The sequence below is a fragment of the Ahaetulla prasina genome, chromosome 2, assembly GCF_028640845.1.
Source record: "Ahaetulla prasina isolate Xishuangbanna chromosome 2, ASM2864084v1, whole genome shotgun sequence".
In the NCBI taxonomy this organism is placed as follows: domain Eukaryota; kingdom Metazoa; phylum Chordata; class Lepidosauria; order Squamata; family Colubridae; genus Ahaetulla; species Ahaetulla prasina.
In genome coordinates, this window is record NC_080540.1 from 118,561,535 (window position 1) to 118,585,152 (window position 23,618).

The 23,618-nt window shown below is 39.9% G+C and overlaps 2 protein-coding genes across 6 annotated transcripts in view; both read right to left on the bottom strand.

Moving 5' to 3' along the window:
• Window positions 1–10,983, bottom strand: part of GIPC1 (GIPC PDZ domain containing family member 1) — a 35,598-nt gene extending 24,615 nt beyond the window's left edge. The window contains exons 1-3 of one of the 5 annotated variants that reach the window (XM_058168920.1): window positions 10,892–10,983; window positions 1,073–1,395; window positions 587–772 (exon numbers count right to left, since the gene is read on the bottom strand). In XM_058168920.1, the coding sequence (XP_058024903.1) occupies window positions 587–772; window positions 1,073–1,345 (459 nt within the window). In that variant the 5' untranslated portion in view covers window positions 1,346–1,395; window positions 10,892–10,983. Of the gene's footprint in view, window positions 1–586; window positions 773–1,072; window positions 1,396–6,940; window positions 7,472–10,553; window positions 10,578–10,638; window positions 10,771–10,891 lie in introns of those variants that run through there. The other 4 variants (XM_058168921.1, XM_058168924.1, XM_058168919.1 and 1 more) reach the window with 4 other exon arrangements.
• Window positions 10,984–19,391: 8,408 nt separating this feature from the next.
• DNAJB1 (DnaJ heat shock protein family (Hsp40) member B1) lies at window positions 19,392–23,284 on the bottom strand. Its single transcript, XM_058165745.1, has 3 exons — window positions 22,929–23,284; window positions 20,836–21,401; window positions 19,392–20,439 (listed from the first exon to the last, which is right to left on the bottom strand). Exons 1-3 carry the CDS (start codon window positions 23,137–23,139, stop codon window positions 20,209–20,211), a joined length of 1,008 nt encoding a protein of 335 aa, XP_058021728.1. The 5' UTR covers window positions 23,140–23,284; the 3' UTR covers window positions 19,392–20,208.
• Between the last annotated feature and the right edge of the window lie 334 nt (window positions 23,285–23,618).

Below are 23,618 nucleotides of genomic sequence, written 5' to 3' on the forward strand. Positions count from 1 at the left end.
GTTGATAATCCCCTGGAGCCAGCCTCGTGTCACCTCCTGAGTGGCCAGTACCAGCCAGGAAGGACACGGGTCCAGTAAACATGTCGTGGCGTGAAGCCTCCCCAACAACCTGTCCACGTCCTCGGGAGCCACAGGGTCAAACTCATCCCAAACCGGCTCAACAAGACGTGTCTCCTCTCCCTCGCTTGGATCATCCCAATTTCGGTCCAGACCGTCCCGGAGCTGAGCGATTTAGATTCTAGTGAATCTAAATCACACGGCACAGCTGTTCTCCCCCTTGCTGTTCTACTTACCTTCCCAAGCCTTTCTGTGCAAAGTGCACATTTGGCATGTACGGTGCATGCGCATGTATGTAGCATGTGTTTGGTGTGTACCATGCGTGCGCGGCCAGTGAACCGGTGGCAAATTGGTTCAGATTTCACCACTGATTTGAAGACCTTTGTTTTTCACAGCTGATAGTTTTTGGAGGACAGAGTAAGGAAAACAATAGACAGAGCAAAAAAACAGAAACAAACCCAGAATCCTACCACCCCAAAGAGCAAAGCAATAATGCAGCTGGAGACTATATGTGATCATTCAAAGATACCTTGATGAAAGCATAGCCAGCACCATTGTCTGTGATAGTCAGACCCAGGGCCTCCTCAGATTTGAACACTTCCACTTCTTTTCTCTGGCCCTTTATGTGGGCGAAGATAAAGTCTTCCAGGCCAATCTGACCACCCAATAATTTGTCCATGTCCACTTTATGGGTATTTAAAGTGCAGAACATCACCTAGAAAGATATTAAGGAAGTACAATAAGAATCTGATATCGTTTGAGATAATGAGGATGCAGGCGATAGCTGTTCCCTCAATTCCAGCAATACAGGGCCAGGAGACCTTTGATCATCAACAATCATCTAGATTCCAGATCTAGATGAATCTAGATACAAGCAGATTTGTATCTAGATACAAGCAGATTTATTAACACCTCAGTTCATCCACAATATTTCCCCACAGATCTGGTCTTATCTAAAAACTACCACACATGCAATGAGCCTACAATAACCAGGCAATACAAAAGATGTGCTTACCTCAGTTGAGGATATATTAAAGGCCTCTGCAATTTTGTTGTATAGCTCCTTGACATTAGTAAAACCTTCGATCCGACCAGTGGGACTTCCATGGGCTAGCTGGGTATGGAACACAAGTCGAGGACGGAGGCTGGCTGGTGGAGGTGGGAGTCCAGGCTGAAGTGCTGCCATGCCACCCATCCCCATGCCACCCAGGCTATTGCGGATGGGCTCAGCTTCCTCATTTTCCACCAAAGGAGGGGCCTTCTTCCGGCGGCCTAGTCCAAGCGGCATGAGGGAAACGCGTCCAGTTGCTAGCAAGAATCAGCTACCAAGATATGGACCTAAAGGGAAATAAGATATAGATAAGATTAATTATAGTCAATATTTTTTAAAAAGTTATTACTTTAGTATATTTAAATTAAATACCGTATATACTCGAATATAAGCCGATCCGAGTATAAGCCGAGGTCCCCAATTTTACCCCAAAAACTGGGGTAAACTGGGGACTCGAGTATAAGCCGAGGGTGGGAAATGAGGCACCTACCGGTTGAAACCTCCTCCCTCAGCTGAGAAGGCTGGCGGCCCCGCCCGCCTCTCACTGCACCGCAGGGCTTCCCAGCGCCGTCCGGTAAAATGTGAAAAAGAAAAAAAAAACTCGAGTATAAGCCGTATATACTCGAGTATAAGCCGAGGGGCTTAAAAAAAAAAAAACTCGAGTATAAGCCGTATAGACCCGAGTATAAGCCGAGGGGACGTTTTTCAGCACAAAAAACGTGCTGAAAAACTCGGCTTATACTCGAGTATATACGGTATGTCTAATATTTAATTAAACCTTTTAAAATTTAATATGTAAAACCATCTATCTCACATATATGACTGGATGGCTTATAGCAATTATACCGAAAACAATAAAAAAAATATAAAGAAAAAAAAATACAGCCATGGTAAAACCATTAAAACCAGTACAATAAGCAGCTAAGGTACAAAACATTCTGTAGATGACCAAGCTGAGCCTGAGGGAGGGGTAAAATGTGACACCAGCCTTGTTCCTTTGTGCCCACAAGAGATCTAAGCTCAGCCCACCTTGAATTCTGTTGACTCTTAACTACTGCCAATTTGTTTTGAGTGTTAGTAGTTCAGATTCTTGTAGAGAGCATTGTACTGCCTGGACATGTGATTTCCTGTGCTTGACACATTCACAGCATTTAATATAACTATCAAACGCTACATTCAATATAACTATCAAACAAGCACCACTCTGTCTCCAAACACAATATCTTTATGGCCTTTAAAAAGACCAGTAGGATCAGGCTAATCTAATCTCTGGAGTGTAATGTTTCAAAGATGAGTATCATGATAGAAAAGGCTCTCCTCCTGGGCCCCATCAGATGACATTCCTTTATAGACAGGACCCAGGACCTCTTCTGTCAAATCTAATGGAATGGGTAGATATATCTGGTGAGAAGTGGTTCCACAAATAACCCGGTCCTATATCATATATGGTCTATATAAATCATTACCAGCACTTTGAATTGCACCTGTATTGCAACCAATACAGCTTGCACAACAGAGGTGTAATGGGTGCTAAACAAGGAGCACACATCTCATGCACCAACTGCAGCTTCCAGATGCTCTTCAAGGGCAGTTGTTATGTAGGAAGTGTTAGAGTAATCCATTCAGGAATTGATCTAAGCATTAGTGATCAACAATAGAAATGATCCAGGAATGGGCACAATTGGTGCACAACACAAAGTTGCACAAAAGTTCTCTTGGCTGTGACTTTCACATGCTCTTGGAATGAGTCGTGAGTCCAAGTGGACTCCCAGATTGTGCAAAGTGTCTATCTGGGACTGTGGCACCCCTTCAAAACAAGGGATAATAAATCCCAGTAATCAGATGGTCCTAAATGCCAAAGTCACTTAATCTTGGCTAGGATTGAACTGGATCATGTTGTTCCACATCCAAACCCACACATTTTCTAGACATTAAGACAGAAAATTTAATTCAACAGGGGTGGAGATGGATAGCTTGGTATCATCAGCATACTATATTTATTTATATTTATTTTAATATTTTTTCTTGGGATACGTTTTGCAACCTGAGACAGGAAGGCAGAAAGTTGAACATGAAGAACTTAAAGACTTATATTATTATCAGGTAAGGCCAAGTAAATTCATAGGTAATCCATGCAACAGACTTGCACGTCAATTCACAGCAAAACTTTACCAATCAATGTTCCAGAAGGGAGGACATAATCAATCTGAGAAAAGAATGAATATTTATTCAATTCTTCTCATCATGATCAATGAAGCTTCTCATCATGATCAATGAAAACTATTCTGCCAAAAAATAACATACAACTGGTCGCAGGATTGTTTTCTATGATATATGTAAATTATAAATTCATCCTGGTGCCCAGTGGACATATGCCCAAACACATCTTCCCAAAACGAAACTCAGTGGTAAACTGGCAGGAAGTCAGAAACCACTCCTGCTTCCCACTGCTTTTTTGCCCACATGTGGTCATTCTATTTCTCTGTGATGAAACAATGTTCCAATGGGGCATGAATTGTGTAGTATTTAGTAAGAGGCAATATAGGTATTTTTGTGCCATAGTACTATGGCAAAGGAATGGTTTGCACTTAAAATACATTTAACATTAAATATCAATACAAAACTATACAAGCCAAGGCATAGGAAGAAGATTTCTCTTTACAAGTTACAAATATGAAAGGACTGCATTTCACTTATAGGAAACTGCAATACCATAACTGAAAAACAGAAATGCTTTGAAGAAAGGCACAATGAAATTGGACAGTAAATAATAAAATGTCCTCATTTACAACAAAATACCCGAGATGAAGACTTTAGAAACATCTCAAAAAACAATGGTCATATCCTTTAGAGCAGGGGTGTCCAAACTTGGTCCCTTTAAGACTTGTGGACTTCAACTCCCAGAGTCCCTCAGCCAGCAAAGCTGGCTGAGGAACTCTGGGAATTGAAGTCCACAAGTCTTAAAGGGACCAAGTTTGGACACCCCTGCTTTAGAGAATATAGACTTGTAGAGAACCTTAATTATAATATAAGGATGAAACTCAAAGGAAGGAGTTCTCAGAATGATATATAATGGTAGGTCATAGTATTCATTACACTACACAGCATCTTCTGTGACTGGCAGTAGCCCTCTAGGGTTTGAGGCAAAGAAATCCCACTATTTGCTGAGCCTTTTTATTGGCATTTCCTGGAGTTTAATCTGGGACTTATTACATATAGCACATGTATTTTCCTGTGAATTACAGTTCTTTCTTTAGATAATTAATCACAAGATAATTTGCCTGCTTCTTGTAGTTTGGACTGGTTCCCACATGAATGCTGATCACTTAATCTAGCAATTATTCTCATGCAGGAATAGACCAACTTGGTCCTAATGCCATAAAGCCGTGATGGTGAACCAATGGCACACGTGCCACAGGTGGCACGCAGAGCCCCTTCTGCAGGCACACCAGCTGTCACCCCAGGCCAGCTCCACCATGCATGCGTGTGCACCTCCTGCTGGCCAGCTGGTCTTCGGGTCTCTGCTGCGCATGTGCGGGGTGAAAGCGGGGGACACTCACGTATGTGCGCGTGGGGGGAGAGCTGTTGCATGGGTGTGTGTGCAGGTTGGTGCAGGAGCTTTCCAGGCCCAAACAGGGCACGGGGATCTCAGAGGAGTCCCTGTGCCCCGTTTTGGCTTCCAGGTTGGTGCAGGAGGCTTTCCAGGCCCAAAATGGGCCACACGAGGCCCCCCCATGCCCCATTTTGGGCCTGGAAAGTCTCCTGTACCAACCCGGAAGCCAAAATGGGACCAGGGGCGCATGTGGTGGGGATGCACGCGCATGCACTGGAGACATGCACATATGCACTGGGCGCATGCACGGGGGGGCTTTGCATTGCATTTTGGGAGTTCAGGCACACATTCGCACACCACTTTGGACACTCGGAACCAAAAAGGTTAACCATCACTGCCATAAAGTATGGGAAAGGAAAATCATCCCCTCATCAATTGTCAAAGGTTACATTTGCTTAAGTGAGGGATGTCAAGCCAGTTGTGGGAGTGTCCAAGTTTTTTTACTCTGTCTTACTCATACAAATATTGTGCAATTCACACCCTATTGTTTTTTCATCTATACCATAAAACAAATGAAATATTTCTCAATAGTTCATTCACACATTCAGTTGCTAGTTACCATGAACAATTAAATACAACCCCCAAAGTGATATACCTGAACTAAAATATTGACTGCATCTTGTTAGATATAAAATTTATTTTCTACAGCCACCCATCTCAAATCAGTGACTGTGAGAAGAAAATAAGATACTAGATTGAAAGTGGAGACCTATTCTTATGCACTAATATCTTTATTTCCTCCTGTACCACAACACAGGATCCTTAGAACAACAATGGAAATATTCAATAGACTAACATGCAGAACTACATTTTCACTCTTAAGTAGCTGTTTCAATTTTATACTCGCTATATAAGATTCAAGCCATTGCTTGAATCTTAGTTTGTGCTTATATTTAATATTAGTCTTTGTTCCAAACCGTGAACATTTACATACATATGTAGCCATCACATTTTTCCCTTCCATAGTAATCAATATTACAAGAAAAGCAAAGGAAAGGAATAGCAATTGAAAGACATGAGATAAAAAGGAAATATAGCTCAATCTGGTTCACAGTCAATTGCTAATGCCACATAACTTTTTACTGTTGCTTCTATCATGTCCATACATAGATCACCTATTCTTTAAAATTGCCAACACTCCCCCTAGATATAGCACTTCTTTTTTATATATTTCCTTTATAACCCAGTGCTATTCAATCTCTCTGTATGACTACTTCAAAGGACTTCTTCCTTTTTAGTCATCCACTTTTGTATTCAGTCCACATTCATTCTTTCATCCTTCTTTCATTCTTGACCCCATCTCTTCTAAATTTACACACATTCCACCCAGCATTCAGTTTAGTAATGCTGTATGTTTCTTCTGAATACCCAACTTTCACTTCTACACAATAAAGTGATCAAGAGCACATTCCCAGAGACAGACGCTTTTCTTCCCTGACAAGCATTCATTCCTCACAACAGATCACATACTTCCACGATCTTTCTGCCAGTATTTGCATGTCGTACACTGGGCACGCAACTTAATCTATGGTATTTGTTTTAGTTTTACCATTTATGTATAACTTGCATTTATTCACTCAGTCTTCCTTTGAGACATGATTACCTTGATTTTGATATATTGATTTTTAGGTGTATATTTCTATTCCTCATTGGAACTTACAAGACGACAGTTGCTGCAAGTAACCTGAGTTCTCAGCCAAAACTTTTCTTCTGCATACAAAAGTAAGTGCTCATTCATAGCCTCAACCAACACCTCTCTAATATCATCACAAACTTTCCTTAAAGGTTTATCTATTAATGCATTAAATAGTCAAGGAGGCTTCACACAGCTCTGTTTTACCCTCTGTAAAACTTTGCTTAAGACTTTTAGAGCATTCATTTTAATGTCATTCTGTGTTATATCACTATCATTCCCATAATACAAATTTCTTAAACATGTTTTCTAGCATTCCCTGATTTTAGGGGATTTCTTTAATGACTGCTTTACAAAAATTCCTAAGGAATAATTGAGGACTCCAGAATTCTTCCCTTTAGTTGAGAAAAGACCAACTAAAAAAACCCCACACAGCCAGCTCGTAAGTAAATACTACCAGATATAATCAACCAACGTTTAAAGCAATGTCAGAGACAGTCAAAGTTTTGTGTTGGCAGTTGTAAATAGAAAACAAATTATATGTTAGTATACTGTAGAATCAAAGTCAACTATAATAGAGGCAAACCGCATCTTTGGTCCAAATATATGACTCCTTCCTTAAAAGGTGGTTACTGTTGTTGAGAAATTACCAGGACACAAGAACCAGCACAGCTGCAAGCTTTGTGCCCCCCAATAGTGAGAATTGCAAGTGCCACATCGGCTCCATTCCAGAGAAAAGCTTCCAATCTCTCTATTCTCGAATCAGGGTGTGGAGAACACCTTTGCAAGTTGATTCAAAGCAGAGAAACTGGCTCCAGGGAGTTCCTTAGAGGGTGGGACGGCAAGGAAACATAGCCAAACTATGCTCCACATAAAGAACTTGGCCAAGTTTCAAAGCAAAGCATTGCACAGTCTAAGCACTGCCTTTTTACCCAAAAATAACATCACCATTATCCAACAAAATTTGGTCTCATTTCACATTGTATGTTCCACTATACTATAATACATCCAACCATTTTCAGATCCTAGATATAATTATAGTATTTTGTATTTACAGTCTCCTTGGCTGTTTTCTTAAACTCAGGCACACTACCAAATTCTTATCTTAAGCCCATTTTATCCAAGAACCTCTCCCCAAATTTAGATCTTTGCTTCCATTTCTAAAAACTGTTCCTAACAACATCCATCTTCTGAAATGAATCCAACAGAACTATAGGAATTTATGCATTTTTAAATTAACTCTAAATACTTTTTTCTTGTCATATTTCCAAAATGCTGAATTAATTGGTGTAGACAGCAGACATAGAGTGCTGACATATTCCCCCCATAATGCAGACATTAACGCTTCCAGCCTTCAACTTCTGTACAGCAGTCCTGAATTTCAAGATTTGGGCTGCCTGAAGCAGATGTAATTTTGGGAAATCAAAGAAATCAAGAACTCTTTCATGAACTTCTTGTAAAGCTGTTCATTTAGACTTGTTGGCATTCCATACTGAAGAATTTTATCTGTAACGAATTAGGATAAGCACTCAAATTTTAAGTTCTGTTTAAATTAAAGCCTCAAAGAGATCCATCTAGCAAACACTCTGTGCTGAAATAGGAGTTACCTTGCCCATATTAACAACTGAAAGGATGTTTGCCAGGCCCCTGCTTAAAATCTATAGTAGAGATGGCTGTGAAATCACTAGATAACATCCAACATTACTTTTTTTAACATAATGCCTATTCTAGACATTAAGTAAAAATGTTATTTTCTTCTCTTAAAAACACTCTGCTTCAATATGTATTTCTCAATTCAATTTGATGTTAAAACATTCATTCTGCTACCTTCTTCATCTATTAGTACCATACACCTTTGGTTTTTGTCTACTCCCAGGATTCTATTCCTGCATGCTTATCTACATGGAGATAAGTGAGACATAAATTCAAGAGCCTTTCCTTCTAGGTTAGGAGTGCCTTTTAAGTTCTTGAACATATATTCCCTTTGAAATATGTTATTTTATTATGCTTATTTTAAAAACTTGGTAACTTTTCCAGCTGTTGTGACCAATATTACTACTAACATTTAGATTTTATAAACAAAGTGACTCCTTTAGGACTTCGTATTTTAATTAACCCCCAAGAAATAAAGCGAAATAACACAGCTTAATAAAACTGCATCAATATTAATGCTTATATATATTAATATGAACATTAATAAACACAAAATAGAGAAAATAGCATTTCTTATTAATATGCAGGAATAGTAATTCTGTATTAAGAACAAAATCAAAGAATAGTAATATTTTAAATTATTTAGGCAGAATATTCAAGGAAATATAAAAAATCTTTTTTCTTTATTATAGTCTCTTCTATAATTACCATTCAACTTCTTATCAGCAGAGCTGCAGCCTAGTTAGCCTTGTTATTCTCTTTAATGCGATAAGAACATTATGGCTGTGACTTTATCCTACCTAAGTCATTAAAACATATGTGAGCAAAGGTCTTAGCTAGACAACATATTATGATGCAAAGTAGGAAAGAAACCTTTCAGGATTTCAACTATTTTTATTTTACTTAAAAACAAATATTAAAAATGAAGGCTAAATCTCAACTGAGCTCATGCTAAACTGTTGCTCCATGAATTATCAGAGAAAAGATAACAAACAATATCCCTTGCTAGAGTAGCTATACTTTTTTGACTTGGGGACTAATGGTGAATGATCCCATGACAAGCAAATAGACATTGCATGGGAAAATAGAGAAAAGATGGACTATCTTGTACACATTTGCGTAGCAGAGAGAGATCATTAGGAGTATTAAAGCTATAATATATGCTATAAAATAATATATAGCATATAACATATGCTATAAAAAGACTCACATTTATTAGAATGTAATTAATATCATACAGATACATCTTTGATAAACATTCTGCTGTCTTCTTGAAAATTTCAAAGAATTTGGAATGATGACAAATAGAAAAGAACATTAAAGATATAGTTAAAAACTGATGACAGGAGAAGGCAAGAAAAAAAGAAGCAGCACTTGGCAGAATGCTGCCAAGGTTACCCGGTAACTACTGGAAACCTTATCAAATCTTTATTGGAAATCTTTCAGAAATAATTTTAGATATTTGCATGATTTTCTGGCAAACAGATAATGAACTTAGTATTTAAAAGCTAAGTGATAGTTCAAGATGTAGAAGGCCAATCCTTTTATATTCAATTGTTAGTTTCCATTTATTCATGTATTTATTTACCTACTAAGACTTACATCCTGCTCCAGTCAGAAAGGATTCTGAGACACAAACAAATCCCTCTACAGTCTACAGGCAGAATTTAAAAACATGAAATCACAAGAATCAATCACCAAGAATCCTCAACTAATGTGTAGTTTTGGCTACAGGCTGGATCTGATCACCTTTGGGTTGATGCAAGATACTGGCCAAATGATACCTATGAAAATCTGAAGTCACAACTATATGGCTATTACCTTACCTAAATAAATGTTAACTCGCCTTAGCATACATCTGAAATGAAATGTAAAATAAAAGCATGGACTACTGATTAATGGCTACTAGGCTATAGGCATTATTCAAGTTCCTGAAACAGCATAATTATAAGAAAGAGGGAATCCTTGTTATGATCAGCAAGTCACTTTACAAATCCAATCAGAATTCAGTGAAAGAAGGATAACCCATAAATAAGAGAAATGGAAATTTTCAACGGTTTGGAAAGCTGTGCAGAACACATGAGAAAAATTAACCCATGTTATACAGTGCTTGGTTTTCTGTTCACAGTTTCTTAGGAAAGACAGGAAAGTCGGTTTCCTCTGTTGTCAGCGTTTGGGTGTAGCTACCAAGTTACCTCTATACACCACAATTAAAGGAAAACGAAGGTCAATCACAAAGCTAATCCATCAATGAGAACAGAGAGGTTACTTGCCAGTACATTCTTCTACCCCAGAAGTATGAGGAACAGCAAAAGCTGAATAGACCCATTCCCTACATTTAAAGCAACCGCTAATTAAGATCCCCCCCTTGATTTAATTTGATCCACTGCCTGTAATCCAAGGGCCATAACATCTGCTCAGACTTTACACCACGGGCGCTCACTTTGTTTTATCCATATCCATATCCATGACTCCCCCCCCCACACACACTTAAAAGTGTGAGAAAAAGAAACTTAAAAGTGCAGAAAAACGACACAATCTACAACTTTCACTCAGTGGATCTCCGATTCCTGGTTCTGTCGCCTCAACTGACAGTTGTCCCAACATGATTTGCGAGCGGACAAATTGCACCTCATCGGATTGTGTATCCAAGCAACCCCGGCCGGGTTTTTCGACATGTGCAAGCACGCAGGAAGCTTGCTTGCTGGCGGGGGGGGGGAGGAAGGGAGGGATAGGGAGGTTAAGGAAAGAGCAAAGGATGCTCGGACGCCCGGTTCCTTCTCCCGGCTTTTGGCCCCACCAAAGCTTCCTTTCGTGCCTCGAAGCCCCTCCCGCTCTCGAAGTTTTCCGTGAAACCATCCGCCTCCCTTCCCCTTTTCCTTACCCCCCGTCCGTTTCTTCTCCGGGCCCGTCCCTCAGCCGAACTACAGCCTGACACCGCCTGCCTGTCCCTCAAGAGAGGGCGGGATCTAAAACACCGCCTCCCAACCAATTGAGGAGAGCATCGCTTTTTTCCTGGCTAATCAACGAGCTTGCTCTCGTGAGCCGGAACATTCCTGGGCGTTATGGCAACTTCCCTCCTCCAGCCTCTTCCCTCCCCCTTCGTCAAGGTGCTGTGAATGGAGCGGATTAAGGCGTGGAACGGGATGAGAGCGGGATGTACCACCTTCGAAAAGGGGACGACGGAAAGTACTATCTGGGAAAACCATAAGGAGGGTAATGTCTCGCCCTAGGAAACTTCATCACGACGTCCAGTTTGCGTTTGTGCTTGCGTAGCTTTCCGCTGGCCAATTCGGCGGCTACAGCCACACAGAGCACTAATGACAAAGCAGAAGGACGAGCCGGGGAAAACTAGGTAGCCAAGGGAGGACGCCTTGGGGCTGCGGAGGAACAGGAAAGCGGCGCAGATGCAGCAATTTCATTTCACTTTCTGTAAGCCAGTTTTGGCCCGTGAAAGCTGGTCTTTTTAGGATCTCTCATGACGCAGAACATAACATAGGAAATACCACGCATTGGCCTCTTCTATTTTTTTTAATTAATACATAGGCCACCCCATCAGCTAGATTGTGGACAGTTTACAAAATAACGAGAAAAATAATATAAAAACACGACAAACATAAACAGTCCAGAAAAAAAAAACCCACCAGCACTCACTTAACAAGCAGAATACTATAAGGGTTCATCACCCAGTTTAATTCAAGGTCTGAGGATAACCAAAGTTTTCCGCATCTGTAAGGACTTAGCCTTGAGCAGAGTTCTTATTACTGGGCAACTTTTATTGAACTGAAGAATGGAATAAAAATGCTTTAAATGAAGAAATACATATGTGTAATGGACAGAAAGAATAACATTGAGGAACAGGAGAAAACCGCAACCAAGGCAACAATCAGATATAAGAAATCTGAGTCCTGGGCAGGAATGTACTGTACTGTACTGTAATTTGAGAAAGCATCTGGGAGATGTCTCTCCCAAGTTCATATGAAGATATTGAGGGGTGGAGGGTTGTGGGGGAGGAAAGTATATTCAGAGTTGCAAGTTTTTATGTTCTAATCTTTTAAAATGAAATCAGTACTAACGTGTCTTTGGCTTTCTACTCTGGTCTACCTTGTAGAATGGACATATGTCAGGGTTCCAATTGGTACTAGATTTGGGGAGGCAAATTAAAAACCAGTGAAATCAATATGCCTTTAAACCCGCATAGATGTAGGAGAAAGGATAGCAGAACCAGAGGGTGGAGGAAAAAGGATCAGTCTTGAATCGCTACATAGCCACAAGACAAGAGAACTAAGTCTAACTCCCCTTGAGTGCCATTGACCTTTAGCTAACTCTAGGCAGATGGCCTGGGTGAGTTAGAAGATTCCTATGCATAGGTTTTTAGAAATCAATTAGTTTAATTGAACCTTCATGATGGACCTGGTCAATCGCACCTGAAATTAGGATGGACTTGCAAGCATAGGAACATTGTCCTGGAAATAGGTTCCTTAACAATACATAGTTTCTATGAATACATAATTTCTATTCTTTTTTTCAAGAATTTCAGGATGTACCATGCATCTCTCAGCCTCTTTTCTTGAATTCGTATTTGATAAACCAGGTTAGGTTGAAGAGTAAAATTGATTTGACAGCAACATTGGTTCATTTGGCTAGCAAGATGATGTTTGTTCCAACATAACTCCATGAGCTGTGCTTTTGTTTTTATTCCATTATGGAGGTACAGATAGTTCTTGATTAACCACCATCCATACAGCAACCCTCAATGTTGTGACAGCACTGAATAAATGATACCTCTGGTCCTTCAAGTTGCAGTTGTTGCAGTATCACCACACTCATGTGATTGCAATTTGGGCACTTGACAGCCGGATTGCGCTTACAGTACTTGCTGCATCCTCTGGTCAGGCAATCATCTTTTGCAACTTTCTCTGCTGGCATCCCACAAAGTCAATGGGGAAGCCAGCTGGGAAGATTACAAGTCATTCCTATAAATTGCTCCTTCCATATTTTCTCCTGAAGAGCTCACTATGGAGTATGAGATCACAGCACCCCTGCCCAGTCTCTGCCCCACTGAGCTTACACTGCAGCATCTTTTCCCTTGCTGCCCTCATTTGGTGCTATACCTCCTTCGCCATCTGTCTGGACTTGTGCTGCAGCATCTGCTCTTTGTGATTGTACAGTATGTTATGGATACTGAAAGAGCCGTTTTCAATTATTGTGGAGCTTCTATATGGAACCCATTCTTCCCATAGAATACATCCTGTGCCACATAACCCAAATCATAATAGCGCCATCTCCATTCTTAAATATTGGCAAGGTGATTTTCATTCTAATATTTTATTTCTTTTTCTCCAAAAGTATCTTGGTGATTGCCACTTACAGTTCAACTTGTCTCCTTGGTGCAAAGGACTTCGATCCAAATGTTTCAGGTTTATCTTGATTTTATATATACGGTATATAAACTTTAGTTTTCTTACAATTGTCCCACAGATCATAAGTGTACAGTATAAGCAACCATGTGCTGGGGATGTGTGGATAATTATTCCTCTTCAGGTAAATTTTTAAATAGGTCATTTCCAGTGACCTATTTCATAGATCTGACCATTTGCAGATCTAGTACAAATGTGCTTTGATCTACAAGTTTTCAAATAAAATAAATAAAGAAAACAAGATTTAACATGACTACGGGAAATGTTTGGAAGCTGTTATTTCAAGCAAAGGAAATGCTTCAAAAAAACTGGTAGAGAGGATGTCCAAATCTTTGCATCTACTATATTCTGTTTTTGAATCGTAAACAATGGCATGCCAATAAATATGCATTAAAATTTGCAGAAATATGTCATGCACAATTTTGTACCATGTAAAGATTATTCTTAGTTTACTTTTGGGTCTATTAAAACATATCATTTGATTGAATGCCTATTCATATTCAGTTGTATGTATAAGAACATACAAGAAATCAGTTATTTTTATTTAAAGTGAGTTGAACACAACACTGACATTTCCATATTTAAGGTTTTAGCTTGCTATAAATGGAAATAATTTTGAAACGGTGTTAAACTATAATCTAGAATTATAAGCCTATAGAAACAATAGTTGTCTTAAATTCATGAAAATTAGAATATAGCTAATGGGGAAAATATTAATCTAGGTATTGCTATCGCTCTATTTTGTGTAGGTTACATTTTGGAATACTCCTTGCCTTTTTACCAAATAGACATGATTTTATACCAACTTGTAGTCCTGAACTTACAACCATTTATTTAGTGACTGTTGAAAGTTACAAAAATGCCTTCTATAAGTGAAAAATGATTGTTTTTCACTTACCATATGACCTTTGCAGCATCATAGTCATGTGATCAAAATTTGGGGCAACTGGCATCTATGACAGTTGCACTGTCCCAGGATCATATGATCATTTGTAACCTTCCCAGCAGACTTCTGACATGCAAAGCTAATGAGGAAATCCAAATTCGCTTAATGACCTCATGATAGCACTAGCACTTAAGATTTATATAGTGCTTTACAGCTGTATACAGTCAGCGTATTGCCCCCAACAATCTGGGTCCTCATTTTATTGACCTCGGAAGGATGGAAGGCTGAGTCAACCTTGATCACTTAACAACTGGCAGTGATTCACTTACCTGTGCCAAAAAGGTCATAAAATGGGGCAAAACTCACTTAACAGCTGCCTTGCTTGACAACAGGCATTTTGGGCTCAATTGTGGTCTTATGTCAAGGACTACATGTAATATTAAACATTGATAATTAATACCTATTGCTGCATTCTTTTCCATGAATAAGCCGGGGGCATTGAGTTGTTTGATTTACTGCATCATAATATAGCAAACATTTACTTAGCTTTGCAAGCACAAAAAGAATCACAATATAAAAATACAATTTTATATCTAAAAGTGAATAACAGAAAACCAATATTTAAAAAAATATTTAGATGCTTAAAGCTTGGGAAAATGAAAATTTTCAATGGGCCTAAACTGCCAGTAAGTCTTTCTGAAGGGACAAAGAAACCTTCTAAGTACCATTGAAAAACTCACTCTAGTAGCCATTTTTAAAAACTTGATAGATGAACTGAGATTTCAGATTTCAGTAGCCAACCAAAAAACATAAAATATAGTGACCAGTAACCTGATATCCAGGAAATTTAAGATTCTAAAGCAGAGGTTCCCAATCTTTTTTGGTTTGCGGCTCCCATAACACTTCGGATTTTTTCCGCGGCTCCCTTAATAGGTACATCCGATTTTTTTTTTAATTTTTGTCTTTTTAAGGATTTGGAAATCTACTTTTTAGATCGTTAAGGTTAGGTTAATTGAAAAATAAATTAAATACGAGCTTTAAATTCACAATTTAAAGAAGGTCTGCCCGTCTGGATTTGCTGATGGACGCGCCGTCTCCTTTGATAAGAGCAACCTCTGCAAAACTTTCCCAGAAATGAAAGTCCCTGCTTCGGTCTCGGAGTTTGACCTCTCACGATCCCCTTGTTCCCTCAAATCTCCGCCTTGTAAAAGAGGTGACTGTTCTCGCCTCCAGCCTGACTCACCTGGGAGGAACCAACAAAATAGTTTTACTATTTTCTGCGCAACCCCTCTTTCCCGATGCCATCGAGCGTGATGGCCGCAGCCATGTTGAACAGCGTGTCAGGGCAGGCGCTGGATTCAAACGGGCGGGCGAAGCCGGCGCTCGCGCTTCTCCTTTAGTCCGTCGTCTGGGCAGGCGCTGTGATTCAAACGGGCGGGCGAAGCCGGCGCTCGCGCTTCTCCTTTAGTCCGTCGTCTGGGCAGGCGCTGTGATTCAAACGGGCAGGCGAAGCCAGCGCTCGCGCTTCTCCTTTAGTCCGTCGGCGGCGGCTGCCGTCTTCCTACCTGCTGTGGCCTGCCCCGCGGAGGGTGTGAGTGCGGCTGCGCAAAGGTCCCTTGGCTTTTAGAGTTATCCCAAGTTGCGGTGTACGAGTCCCGGTCGCTGCGGCCGTGTCCGGCTTTGTGCATCTGGGATCTCGCAACACCGCGTATGGAGCAGATGCTGTTTCTTCGCGGCGGCCTTATGACGATAGCGCGGCTCCCCGGGGAGCCGCGGCTCACACTTTGGGAATCACTGTTCTAAAGGTTAATACTAGGACTTTGAACTGGGCAGGATGTTTTGGCCAGTAACTAATGATAGCCTTAACTACTTCTGAGATTGTTCAGGATGCAGAATAATAAATTGCACATATACTATACTAGAAATGAGTTGGAGTTAGCTTAACAACTTGTTGGAACCTGTTATTTTATACAGCTTTGATTATAGATATTTAATTCTACTAAAGTCTTTTATCCCTTTTTCATTGGGAATGTTTCCTGAAATGACAACTCATATGCAAAGTATTTTTTGTGCATAGCTGTCATCTGTGGTCATTGTACATACAGTAAAATCAAGAGTGTAATTCAGGTACCTCAGCTTCTGTGTATGCATACCATATGCATTCAACATAAAAACAAGTCTGTACATGTAGTTGAAATGTATGTACTTAACACCATTTACAAGTATATTTCTTTTGACATGCCGAAAATAATTTACTTAGGCTGTTAAATGTTCTTGTACAAATTCTTTTTGTCCATATACTTTTTCCAGTTTATGAAGCATTAATATGCATGTATATATCCCCACCAATCTAGTCCTCAAAAAGTGAACCAGATTTAGCATAAACTTCAAGTTCTTTGACAATTATGCCCTAAATACAGATTGGTGTAAAATAATAGCTAGAAAATTTCCTTACTGTAGCTCAGTTTCTAGTCTAAACAAAAGCTATTGGGCAAGGTACTATAGTGGCCTTTAAAAAATTAACAATTAGACTTGGTTTATACTTTGAGAGAAGACCACCAGGAAACCATATAGCTGTAAACTAGATTGAAAAAACAAACAAAAAACAGATGTTAGTGGCAAATCATTTCCCTGTTGCTAAGCATTACATGATCCATGTGGTCACCTGGAGTCAAATTCAAATTGGAGAGTTCAGTATCTCACTGAAAAATCAGGCAAAAGGAAAGATTTTTCGGTAGGATCCGTTTACAGGATGATATGTATCACTGAAATATTGTACACCCACCAATAAAGTTGACATATTTTATATAATTTACTATAGGTAGTTTAGGTTAACCACCACCCTGTTTAGCGATTAAAGCTATGATAGTGCTGAAAAAGTAACTTAATGGCTAGTCACACTTGACCATTTTAGTGTCCTGTGGTCAGATGATTGCCATTTGCATGTTTGGGATTTTTAAAAATTTGTATTTTATATTTATTTATTTATTTATTTATTGATCACATTTGTATACCGCCCTATCTCCCGAAGGACTCAGGGCGGTTAACAGGCATATAAAAAGGACATATAAATACAGATTAAAACACAAATAAAAAACTTATTCTAACCAGCCTGATTACCAAAACCAATTAAAATCAATATAAAATTTAAAATTTCAAAATTTAAAATCTAAAAACCTAGTCCAGTCCTGCACCTAAATAAGTGTGTTTTAAGCTCACGACGGAAGGTTCTAAGGTCCGAGAGTTGGCGAAGTCCTGGGGAGCCTGCTCCAGAGGGCGGAGCCCCACAGAGAAGGCCCTTCCTGGCGCCGCCAGACGGCACTGCCTAGCTGACGGCACCCTGAGGAGTCCCTCTCTGTGAGAGCGCACGGTCGGTGAGAGGTATTCGGTAGCAGAAGGCGGTCCCAGAATAGCCCGGCCCTATGCCATGGAGCGCTTTAAAGGTGGTCACCAACACCTTGAAGCGCACCCGAAGGCCACAGGTAGCCAGTGCAGTCTGCGAGGATAGGTGTCACCCGGGAGCCACGAGGCTCCTTCTATCACCAGCGCAGCCGCATTCTGGACTAACTGCAGTCTCCGGATGCCCTTCAAGGGGAGCCCCATGTAGAGAGCATTGCAGTAATCCAGGCGAGACGTCACGAGGGCGTGAGTGACCGTGCATAGGGCATCCCGGTCCAGAAAGGGGCGCAACTGGCGTACCAGGCGAACCTGGTAAAAAGCTCTCCTGGAGACGGCCGCCAAATGATCTTCAAAGGACAGCCGTTCATCCAGGAGGACGCCCAAGTTACGCACCCTCTCCGTCGGGGCCAATGACTGCTTCAACAGTCAGCCGCGGTTGCAGCTGACTGTACCGGGATGCCGGCATCCACAGCCACTCTGTCTTGGAGGGATTGAGCTTGAGCCTGTTTCTCCCCATCCAGACCCGTACGGCTTCCAGACACCGGGACAGCACTTCAATAGCTGTCAATATGTCTACTTTATTTGTATTCCTTTATTATTTTTACAAATAATTCAATGCAGCAAGCATATCCCAACATATCTTCTTCATCCTATTTTTCCCCACAACCACCTGGGACCCTGGGAGAGGAGTTGGGCAGAGAGACAGTGACTGGCCAAAAATCAGCTTTCATAGCTAAGGTGGCACCACAAGTCCCCGTTTTTAGAGTGTGTCTTAACCACTAGACCAAACTGGCTATTGTTATATTATCAACAATATTATTATGGCCCACCCCAAGCTATGAGAAATGTGTATCACCAATCTCCTCCACCCAGGTTTCACTGTACAAACCTAAATAGGATGATGTCATATACACTGGCACTTCAACTTGATAAACTCACCAACAACTTGTATGATAAAATATTGTTGCTGCACATTCTACAGCTAGAAGACCAACATACCTTTGTTCATTAATTTCTCTCAAAGCTGTCATTAAACCAATTAAATATCAAAAAGTTCATGTTATATAAAACATGTATACCACCTTGAAGAAGAAACAGAAGGTTTTACTTTTATACTGATATCAAATATATGGCACTTTGGAATTTGTATTTATTAAATCCTTACAAACGAGGGTGTACTTTTAGTATTAGAATGTTAGTTGTCTGCAAATGACAATGTTATCCTTCTCCCAAACCAGTCAAATCTTAGATTACCAATAATCTAATTGGGGATATGAAACAATGTATATTTTTTTTGAAGAATTGGCTAGATTTCTTAACCATCTCTATTGCTTTTCTGCAATAATCCTCCTGAAAGCTCAAACAGCCTGGTATAGTTTTTGTTCAAAACACTTGGCAGCAGAAAATCAGCATTCTTCATTAGATAGCTACAGCCATATTCTAATTACAGTAAAGATTATTTCTCCTTATCCTTGGTTATAAAATCTGAACAAAACAAATGGTGTTTAGTAATTTCCTTAAGAAAATAAGGTTTAGGATTACACAATGTCTTTTTCCCATGACAAAAAACAGTGACAATTCATGTGTGGTTTTAAGTATCTGCTGTTTTGTCAATTTGCAGCATCCTCAGATTTAATTAATTTACCAAAGTTTTAATAATCATAGGAGCAAAACAAATATTTTAAGTATATATATCAGTAAGCAAGACTCCAAAGTCTTTTTATTAAAATTTTCAACTGTAAATTTGACAGACTTGATACATTCAATTCTTTTAGACCAAGTCCTCTAGTGGGACATATAAATATGTCTGTATAGAAAAACATTATCTGGCAAGTCTGTAAATCATATGGTTTCCTGTAATTTTTTTGCATGCGTTCAAGAGCTACCTGGTATTAGAAAAAGCCCTATTCCATTCAACTTTCTGAAAGAGGCAAATTATTTTTATGGCTATATGAACAACTTTCCAGAATACCAGCATTTGGTACTATTTAAGGAGTACCATAGGAATATCAAGGAAGCTGGAAATCTGAATATTTACTAAAAATAGCCTATCCTCCTTCAGGAAATAATGTAAAAGACAAAGACAACACAATACAACATAGACAAGAGATTGAAGATGTTTACTTCTAAAGTCCAGTTTAGATTTTAGTGTCATTTTTTTCCCCAATGAGAATCTGTATGGGCATGGCCTGACTAGGTCTTGTCAAATAGATGCAGAAATCATGACTGGTTGCCATACTCAAGATTCAAATTTTTGAGATGTTTTCCTATTTCTTTCAGCAAGTGCTCCTGGTTATAAATGCTATGAGCAAAGGCAATCTGGGTCGACAGTCACTTAGCAGTGCAATGTTCTTTTTTTCCCCCCAATCGATTCTTTGAAACTTTTTGTAGCATAAAGTTACTCTCATGTCCACTGCCAAACAGACCCTGAAATCTTGATTCCAGTATGTAATCCTCCATAATAGAGGTAGTGCAGTCCAGTTGGTGCCAGTCTTATTATATTGGCAAGATCTGTTCTAGGACGCTTTTGGAAGACTGTGGAATTCTGTCTGGAAATCTTACATCAAATTCAATAATAAGATCCCCTCGCTGATTTGGATTCTTTGGAAATGGAAGGCCTTCTCCGGGAATTCTTCGCTTCATGCCAGGTTTAATGACATCTTTAAATATCATTGGTATGGTTCTACCATCTAATGTTGGTGTATTCACAGTACAGCCACACAAAGCCTGTATACAAAAATAAACCACATAAATCAATATGTTTTTTACAAATGAGAAAAACTAGGGAACATTTCATTTTCATTCATTTGACAATGACTTTAAACTTCAATTAAATTTCATGATAAAGAGAAAATGCCCCAAAACTGAATGCCAATATACTTCAATGTTCCTGTTCAAGCTACTGCAGCAATATGAAGCATGCTTCCTGCATGCGTTCCATAATGCTGTCAGTGTCTTGAGAGTATATACTCTTAGGGGCTATTTAAATTTGCAACAAGTCTATTCTTACAGTTATATATGGATTATCTGAATTAAACTTTAATCTATTTCAAAATGCAGTAATTAAGGCATTTTATTACCTAGTCCATCTTTCAAATGACAAAATCTAGTTTTTTAACTTACCTCACGGAGGCTGATCTTAGCTGGGTATACAATATCAGACCCATCTCTCTTAAAAGTGTTGTGTGGCTTGTCCTTTAGAACAAAAACTATATCAGCTGGAATGTTGGTTGGTGTTTGGTCCCCTTCTTTGGGGAATGTGATCTTAGTTCCTTCTTTCCACCCTCGTTTTACTTCTATTGTTAAAATCTTATCCTCACTGCGTGTGCTTTTCCCATCTGGATTGAGACGCTTGTGTGAAATTTTCATTTTCTTGGTGCAACCTGTGTAAATTTCCTCCAATGACACCCTCAACTCATGGATGATTGGAGGATCTTGTTTCTTGCGGATGTTTTCATGTCCTCCACGACTGCGAGCAAAACCAATATTGCCAAGGTTTTGAAAAGTTGAAAAAGGATCATCAACATCCATCTCATCATCTCCATTCCTCTGAACAAAAAAGGTATCAAAAGGATTCCGTCCACCGAAGAACTCTGTAAACATGGCATGAGGATCTCCATGGAAGGTGTAAGTGAAAGAAGTACCATTAGGACCTCCTCCACTACAACTGGGACCACCACCTTTTAATCCTGAAATATAAAAGAATATAAAAATGCACATCATCCAATAATACCTACGTTCAATGTCTCATGTTACATTGTCTCTTTTTAGTATTATTATTTTGAGAATATCAAATAGGGCTAATCTTCGAAATGCCACTAATTTTCACCTCCATTTTTTTCTCACAATTCCCTTTTTCACCATGTTAATGATTCAACTGTTTAAGTTCAGCAAGTCCCTTTTTCAGTGTTTCAGTCTATAATACTCTCCTGAACTGAATGTTATAGCTACAACACAAATTATCATTCATTTCTACCTCAACTGGATAAAGCAATAGGTATCTTGCTAGAATATTCTAGCTACTACTAGAAGACTTTGCAGGAAAGGCTCCACCTATCTTAGGCAGCTTGTCATGCAACCCAAATATATGCAGTGAATACATATTTTACCAGCTCTTCAGAGGAAAATTGCTGAGCATTTACTATGAATATAAGGAAGCAAGACAATGGAAGCCAGTACTGAAAAGCTATACCAAATCTGTACAAATTTTATATAGTCTGTTTTAAATGCTGTGTTTTATAAATGATAGAGATGGAATGATGTTCTTTAAAACATACATGCCACAAGATAGAAAGTTGACAGAATGTATATACTCAGCATTCTTTATTAGTGTACATAAAATCATTAGAAACAGGAGAAATTCTGCATTTTAATACATTATTTTGTAGCTTCCTATGCAAAGCATTTCTACCTGGTTCAAAGTAGCTTCCTACTAGACAGGAAGAACCTGTAAAGTAATGGTGGATTTTTGAGGAGTGACCTTAATACAATCAGAACAATTCAAAGATGGCAACTCATCTGGCCAGTTTCCAGAATGGAGAGTAAAAGAACTTATTCTCTCGTTCTCCACTATTTTGCCCTCCCTTCCCCTTCCTTGGGAAATTAGTCCCAACACGGTCGTTTTCCACAGCAGCTGGAAAAGAAGTCTTTATTAATACGGGACCTAAAAACTAGATCTGACAACTACAATAGTAACAAACTGTAAAGTTAGCAGCTATCCTTCCAGGGTGGGGGCAAGATTATTAGCAATCGAGGAAAACAGGAGGTCATTTTTTGGCTTAAGCGAATTTTAAAGGTAAAAATATTTCAAAGCTGAAAAAAACATTTATTCAAGTCCCCTGCCCGAGTACAGTCGTTTCACTTTCCAATTTCATTCGCTTCCGTGATAAAAAAAAATTCAACGGGGGCGATTTAATTCTGCTTCGCTGGCCTACCGACCAGTTAATTTGACGACACCCCCCTTGCGTCCTGCAAGCCGGGTCATTTCTATTTCCCTCTTAAGAGAATATAGCAAAGACAGAAGCACACTAAGGCGGTTTCCCTAGTTTAAAGAGAGTCCGATTCTTAACAAATTAGATTCCCCCCCTTCTCGTAAACTCGGATAAGCGACAACGTGTTCTAAACATCCCCATCATGCATCGCAGACTCGAATTCTCCTCTGCCCGTTCACACGACTTCCTTCCCCACTCAGCCTGTCTTTTTCTCTCAGCACGCACCTTCCTCGCCGAACTTGTCAAAAATATCGCGCTTTTTCGGGTCGCTCAACACATCGTAGGCCTCGGCGATTTCCTTGAAGCGCTCCTCGGCTCCAGGGTCCTTATTCTTGTCGGGATGGTAGCGCAGCGCCTGCTTACGATACGCCTTCTTAATGTCATCTTCGCTAGCCCCGCGGCCCAGGCCCAGGATACGATAATAATCTTTCCCCATGGCCCTTCGCAACTCCCTCAGTAGCCGGCCACCTACCCCGCTCGCTCGCTTCCCCAAGCTGTAATTTAGAAGGAGGCGCTTCCCTTTCTAAGTTTATATGGCGGGCGGAGGAATCTTCCAGAGCTTGCCACAACATTCTCTCCCGAAAGCCCGCCTCTCCATCCTGCTTTGTCCAATTGCAGCCGAAACCTTTCGAACGTTGCGCCAATGAAGACGCGGCGTGCGTCACACATGGGGGAAGTAACGGTTGCCGAGAGTCCGCCTTCTACCTTAAGAGCGAAGGAAATAAGCAATTGCGCTTCTGTCAACGGTTGTTTTCCTTCCGAATTCTAGAGGCTGGCGGCTGGTCTCCGGGCTGGGGCGAATCGCGTGACGTCACGGGAGGCTCGCGCTAGACCTTTTCTATTAAAACCTTTCCAGAACACGTCGAACCCCCCACCTCCGATCATTGCCAGTCAATTAATCAACTCCACCCAGAA

Coding starts and splice junctions, on each gene's coding strand:
- DNAJB1 (XM_058165745.1), bottom strand. CDS start 23,139: ATGGGGAAAGATTATTATCGTATCCTGGGCCTGGGCCGCGGGGCTAGC. Junction 21,402..22,928: donor TGACAAGTTCGGCGAGGAAG/GTGCGTGCTGAG, acceptor TTTATATTTCAG/GATTAAAAGGTGGTGGTCCC. Junction 20,440..20,835: donor CTAAGATCAGCCTCCGTGAG/GTAAGTTAAAAA, acceptor TTTTGTATACAG/GCTTTGTGTGGCTGTACTGT.